This window comes from Pollachius pollachius (genome assembly GCF_949987615.1).
Source record: "Pollachius pollachius genome assembly, chromosome: 9".
Lineage (NCBI taxonomy): Eukaryota > Metazoa > Chordata > Actinopteri > Gadiformes > Gadidae > Pollachius > Pollachius pollachius.
Window position 1 is genome coordinate 18258647 of NC_136942.1, and position 7296 is coordinate 18265942.

Genomic DNA, 7296 nt, shown 5'->3' on the forward strand with positions numbered 1-7296 from the left:
CACTAACCGGAAATTACGATCACGACTGCCGCCGTGGCTCCTCCCCCGCAATAAACATCCCGCTTTGAAAGGTGAACTCTTTACGCCTAGCAGCTATAAAAAACTATAAAAACTAAAAAATGACTCTATTAATGCAGGCTATGTGGAAAATGCGCCGACTTTGGCTCAGCCTGGCTCCGACTCTTCCGCTACGTATACATATGTGTAATCCAGCACATATAAAGACGGGGACCAGAAAATAATTACTTTCTCTCCGTTGAAACCCATTCATATTTTTCGATCTCAGAGGTCCCATGAGGGGCCTACCGGAAGGGGCGAACTTACGAGCTCTATGACGCTGCTCTCGAGCGACATATAGATAGGACTGCTAATCTTACAAGCATTCTCAAGATCGATTGTCGGCAGTAGTTCTATTCATTCTATCGCTGTAACTTTTCTCTCGTGTTGCTATGGACAAGTTGTTTGACCTGGATCTCCGTGACCCCCGCACAGAAGGAAGACACCTTGCCGTTGGGTTGATGCATGACCAATTCCTTGCAGAAGCCATGGTAACAACCTTTTGTACATTAACTGAACTTGAACTTGTACATGAAATGAATGTTTCAGTACCTCAGAAACTCCGTCTAACAAGATGTTGGACTTAAACACACAGGAGGCTGCGGAGAATGTCAATCGGGCAAGATCTGGAGGGGATTCACCACGGAGCTCAACCAAACGGAGCGGACGCGGCAAGGCCAGAGGGAGACGTGGAGGCCGTGCGGGCCATACAGGCCGTGCAGACCGATGGAGTGGCCTAACTACAGGTTTGTTTATGTGCAAATTCAGATTAGTTTAATTTGGTGACAAACAATTACCCATGGCAATTAGGGATGGGTCAGAATTTTCTATTATTCGATTTTTCGTTCCCGTGGGTCAAAGTCGATTTGTAACATTTGGACCGTTAAAGGTTGGGTATGGGATTTGCGAAACGCCAGCAGATTTTGAAAATACACAACTCAAATGGTCCTACCCCCTCTCCTTCAACGCTGACTCTACCCATTCCAAGTACAAGTACATGGGAGCGGGGGAGAGGGAGTGCCGTACGACCGTTTGATTGACGTACTTACTGTCAAATGAGTTTCTTGCAGCAGTGCAAGCACTTGAGTGTCTGCCGTAGAGATATATTAATCTGTCATGTACTGTTTAACAGGCATGGACACTGAGGTGTTGGCACTTCCTTCAGAGGATTCCTTGCCCTTACCCAGAGCACAGCAAAATCCTCAAGAGATGTTTGGTAAATATACAGTGTTTAATTCTGAAATCCAAATACTGTATATAGAATGTAGATCATTTGGTTATATTTTATTTGCAGAACAAAACATGGAGAGGCTTTCTGCCCTACTGGATTCAAGCCCCTGTCCTGCTGAGCCTGAGAGAAGCGCAGCATCATCGTGGTCTGTTAGGCAGCAGAAAGCCTCTGACCGTTGGGAGGAAGCACGGCCGTACCACCTCAGATGCCTTTTGGAATCTGAGGCTGTTGGCAAGCCATTGTGTTGCTTCTGCCACAAGCCGGCTGTTATAAGGTTGGATGTTCATCAATCAAATAATAGAATGTATCTATGTACACTAAAAAAAGTATATCATATAAATTGAGTGACTTGACTTGAGTGTTTTGTCTGCTTAGGTGCAGAGAGTGCCTTCCGGAGCAGTGGTTTTGTGGGGCCTGCGACATGCATAACCACAGCAAACGGCCACTCCACAACAGGGACAGCGTGGTGGATGGCTTCTTTAAAGCCATTCCCCCATCCACATGTATCTCAAGAGGAGAGACTGGAATATATGCCACACATGAGCAAGGTAAGGTCTGACAAATCTACCTGTCTAGACTTCCTGATCCTTATCTTGTTTATTCAGTCTGCTGCCATATACAGAATGTTCACTTTTCTTTTCGACAGATCGCATTTTACCCACAATGCCAGCACAGCACTGCACCTGCCAGGTCCCTAGCTTCACAGTGGAAGCTGGGAAACCAGTCATCTTGATTACCATCAATGGTAGAAACCAGTTCTCTATTTAGACTTCTGTTAGTCTAATATACAATATGTGTCAATGATTATGACTAATGTTGTTTTTTTCGTTAGGGCGTTATGATTTGCATTTGCCACGTTATGTGTGCCAAACATGCCTGCAGCAGTGGGCCCCTGATGTGAGAGACCTAGTCAGGAGTGGATATTGGCCAGCTTCTGCAAATGCTTCCACAATCTACACGGTGGACCTCCTCAACACCTTTCAGGAGCTGAAGTTGATCTCACCTGGATTCTCCAGGCAAGCCCTTGCAAAAATGCTGGAACATCGCACACTGTGTGCAGGAAGAGTAAGTGACATCAGCAATACTATTTATTATGCTCACCAATATTGTCAGCAATTTTTTTATTTTTTTTTTGACTATCTCAAAAATGTTTTCCATATTCTGATATACTTTCTAGTCTGGACAGATCAACGGGGATGCCCTGCAGAGGAGCTTTCTTGAGTTTGCATACGCCTCCTTTGAGAAAGACCAGCTCTGCTGTGATACCCCTTTCACCTGCCCTGCCTGCACACCTGAAATGGTAGCAGTGTCAGCAGATGGCAACAGGAAGCTTTATCGCTTTGGCCATACTGGAAGGTGCACTTTAAGTTCTCTTTGGTAATTGAGTCGTGACTGTAAGTGACAACAAGAGTAGGTAATGGATGTTATATATTTTTCCCCTAGATCTAATGACACTCCCTTTTTTGATGGGCTATTTCTAGCCAAAGACAGTGAGGTGTCTGATTTTGTCAACACAATACAGATGGCGGTGAAGAATGTAAGTTTAAGCTAAGTTTAAACACTCAAATAGTTCTGTTACTAAAGGAATCATTGCATTTCCTGGACTTCTAGAAGTATTCCATACTCCCTACTCTTTTGTCGTGAATTACATTAACAATATGTGTATGCACTATATTCACAGATAAAGGGGAGAGGCACATGTGGAGACTCTCAATGGGCAGCAGCAAGGGAGACCTCTAGGCGGGCCTCTAAACTGGATGAGGAAGGCGTTGAGGTTGCGGTGTGTCGGCATGGCTTCCTTTTAAAAGCCCTTAACATGTACCGAGGAGAGATATTTGCGTATCCTATGTATCTCCAAAGGGAGCTTCTCCCAAGCAAGGCACAGTTTTTTGCTATGGATGTGGCATGCAAATACTGGCCATACCTACAAAAAGTTGCTTCGGTCATTCCAGCTCTCAAGAGCCTCACAGAAATGAAGCCCTTCCTGAGCATCATGCATGCAAGAGCTCATGCTACCAAGTGTGAGGTATGTCTGTTATCTGTTATTTTCAAATGAATACGCCATGTGTTACTATAGGAATGGACAGCTTTAAGCTGAATTCCTTTTCCATAATATTTGTCCACGTTTTCCAACTGCTTCATTGGCTCTAATGAACCCCAAATCCACCCATCCTTGCAACAGATAAAATGGAGTGGTCGGAATCAGAAGGGAGCAGGCACAACTGCCGGTGAGGAGGTGGAGCAAATAAACAGCTACCTCTCCCGTTGTGCCCTGACAACAAAGTACATGTCAAAAGCAGGTAAGTCACTTTGGTCTGAGTTTATGCTATCTAATATTGCTCATAGATTGCAGAACATAATGTAATTCTCCTTATACCAGCACGTGTGGACATGCTCACTGTGCATGCAATGGGTTGGAACCATCACAAAGCAGAGACGCTACACAAGGCCCTCTCCACAAGATATGTGAAGGTATGTTTCATATTCATGTATGTTTTTGTGCCAGTTGTTAGGCAGACTGAGTTCCTATTGTAATTATTGTAAATATTTTAGACATCTAAAAGGGCAGAAGAAGAGGCAGAGAGGCTGTCACAACTGCAGAAGGACCTGCAGTGCTCAAATGCAATGGCTGTACAGTGGATTGCTGAAGTCAAGGAATGGGCAGAGAGCGGTGAGGACAGAACAATATACATGCCTTTTTGCAGTTTCCTTACAGACATTTGTGTTCAAACGGTAATCAAAATAATACACAATCAGTGAAGCATTAGTGCTGCAAAAATCTAGAAAACTCGGTTGCATTGTATAGAATACAGTACACTGAGCTTAATTTCACCCTAACGGATATCTACAGAGACCCCAGTAACGGGTCTGCACGTTCTCCAGCAGTCCATTGAGGGTCTCCATCTGGGTCTAAAGCAACAGAAACAAACCCTCTACCGTCAGAATGGTATGTAGGCTTTTTCTTGAGTTATCCGGTATACCTAACAATGTATCTATATTGTTTTTAATATAACCTATACAAGGTTTTTGTGTCTGCATATTACGTTTCTCCTAAACAATCTAGACAGCAACAAGCTTCGCCATCGTCTCCGAAGAAAGTTGACGGAAGACAAAAAGCGCCTTCTCCAGGAGATTGATAAATACAACAGTCTTGTTGCAGACCTCTCCAAAAGGATTGATGTGGCCTTGGTTGACCACTCTTTGGCTGGACAGAGCACTGGCGCAATATGGCCATGGGAGGACTATGGCAGTGGTATGCATTTTTCAATGCTTTTAAAATGTCATGCAGTATATCGGAATAGTGAACTATCCTGAAATGATATATTAAATATAATGGTGGTTTTGTAATATATAAAACGATTTTGGGAAAGAAACATCATTTCTAAATTCTGTTTCCATTATGGTTGCATTGCTAAATGTTATGCCAGATACTCATGTATTGATCTTAATATTTTGGATCATTAGTAACAATCGGGGTCAAGAAACGACTGCACGACCAGGAAATGCTGAAAACACGGCTGGAAGAGGAGCTCCCTATCCTGGTGTTGGAGATGGCCCAGCACTGTACGTGGTTGCAAAACCTGGGAGTGGCCCTCAAGACGGAGCTTGCAAGATACGGTAAGTTAAAGACAAGTTTTGGGGATCCCATTTAATGTATTCAATTAGTGGGGGATGTTTCAATATATATTAACGTCGTTGGGTTTTCTGTCCTCTACTTGTAGAAGATGAAAATGGACTTCACTGTCTCTTGGCAAGAAGACTTGCGGAAGTGGAAGAACAACATCAAATGGTCCTGCAGCGGTATAAGACTGCTCTAGGTCCATTGGCCTCTGTCCTCCTTGATGTTTGTGAGGAAGAGGAATGTGATCCGATGGGCCTGGTCAGTCCAGACACCAGCGAGGATGAGGAAGATGCAAGAGAACAAGCAACTTAGTTGATGGTGTGGTTTCGTGCCTCGCTTGATGTACACAAATGATCATTGTTATTGCTATGTTTAAAATAAAAAAATCTATCTCTTCAATTCAAGATGGGGTGGGTGAGAATAAATAGTGCTATAACCTCACTAGCCTTATTGACATGGACACATCTGTTCCGCATAGATTTCTATGCACGAGACTTAACGGACACTTTTGTTACTGCCATGTATACAGTACATTCGGATCACATTTTAGGAAGAGATCTATGACGCATAGAAATCTATGCGGATCAGATGTGCCATGTAAACGCGGATACTATGAATTTCATTCATATATACAATTTCAGAAGTGGATGAGATTCGAGAAATATCTTGTTATAATGAGAAAGAATGTCAAGGTTTGGGGGTTGATGAAAAACTATTTTGAACCTTTGTGGTATGGCAACCCAGTCGCCAAAAGCATATGTTGACAGTCACTTTAAGGACAAGTTATGAGAGAAATGCACATTAACTTTTTGTTATCTCATAAGCGGTGTGGTGCCGGCTCCTTTTGACCTTTTGACCCCAGACTTCAAAAACGTGTCCACAGGCCAGCTGTGTCTACCCACCTTAAGCCACAAATGTACACCTACATCCCACAGTAAATGGGGACTAGAAACATAACCTCTGTCATATACATTTACTCTACTGTTGGAGGTCACGCCCCTTTTTCCACCTTTTCGAGATAGCTAGAGATGCTAAAATGTTTACACACATTTCCCGGGGCCCCGTGTTTGACATATCCGAGATTTGGAGTTCTAGCCCTTAGAGAAAAGTTTTCCCAAATGGAGTGTCATTTGGACAAAGCCCCTCAGAAGTGTAGCCTGCAAGACCTAATGGTTCAGAATGTGGTGGAAAAAGTTTTTGAGATAGGAAGGTCCTACCGGCCTGAAATTTTAATACCTTATTCTAGGGCCTAACTGGGACCTCCGCACCGAAACTTGGCCCGGTCGGACCCCGAGGGCAGGAAGGGGGGGCCTGCCCTCGGGGTCTGACCGGGCCAAGTCTCGGACAGGAAGGGCCCCCCCTTCCTGCCCTCGGGGTCCGACCGGGCCAAGTTTCGGTGCGGAGGTCCCAGTTAGGCCCTAGAACAAGGTATTAAAATTTCAGGGCGGTAGGACCTTCCTATCTCAAAAACTGTTTTTCCACCACATTCTGAACCATTAGGTCTTGCAGGCTACACTTCTGAGGGGCTTTGTCCAAATGACACTCCATTTGGGAAAACTTTTTTTCTCTAAGGGCTAGAACTCCAAATCTCGGATATGTCGTACACGGGGCCCCGGGAAATGTGTGTAAACATTTTAGCATCCCTAGCTATCTCGAAAAGGTCGGCAAAGGGGCGTGACCTCCAACAGTACAGTAAATGTACATAAGACAGAGGTTAGTTTCTAGTCTCCATTTTTTGTGGGATGGAGGTGTACATTTGTGGCTAAAGGTGTGTAGACACAGCTGGCCTGTGGCCACGTTTTTGAAGTCGGGGGTCAAAAGGTCAAAAGGAGCCGGCACCACGCGGCTTATGAGATAACAAAAAGTTAATGTGTGTTTCTCTCATAACTTTTTGTCATTATTAAAGAGAGGCCTGATTCTCAGATATGCATGTTGGATGGCTAGGGTGTAGGTTTGGGTAGAACTTCAGACCAAAATCTTGAAAGCGAGCCGCTGGGTGAGGTGCAACAAGATGGAGCACTTGCTGAGTAATTTCTTGTAGGGCCGGTGCGTAAGAGGGCAAACAAGATGTCCTTCAATATCTACTATCTTCCAGGCGATTGCAACGGTGCCACACATGAACACATTCAAACATGTTTAATGGTAGTAATTAGCTGTCGAAATTGGAGGCCTTAATCAATAATGACCAGCTATTGATTTGCTTCCCGATAAAAGTTTGTGACAAATGACATGTTATTTAGCATCTACACATTGAGCTGAGTCCAATGACACAAAGCATGACACTCCACGGCCCTACACGGCCCCCTACACTACATGGCCCCTGTATTTTACATGGTACACCTATGGTCTAGGGCATGATCTCCGTGTGGCACAAGGTCGAGCTTGA

The 7296-nt window shown here is 44.3% G+C and overlaps 1 protein-coding gene across 1 annotated transcript; it reads left to right on the forward strand.

Annotated features, from left to right (window-relative positions):
• Positions 1-300: 300 nt before the first annotated feature.
• LOC307080215 (uncharacterized protein) lies at positions 301-7296 on the forward strand (the record flags this gene model as incomplete). The annotated part of the gene is made up of 17 exons (XM_079742852.1): positions 301-548; positions 653-803; positions 1190-1273; positions 1352-1562; positions 1664-1836; positions 1935-2033; positions 2121-2353; positions 2466-2644; positions 2732-2825; positions 2970-3314; positions 3471-3588; positions 3669-3760; positions 3842-3959; positions 4140-4235; positions 4353-4541; positions 4754-4852; positions 7286-7296. Exons 1-17 carry the CDS (start codon positions 450-452, stop codon positions 7294-7296), a joined length of 2391 nt encoding a protein of 796 aa, XP_079598978.1. The 5' UTR covers positions 301-449.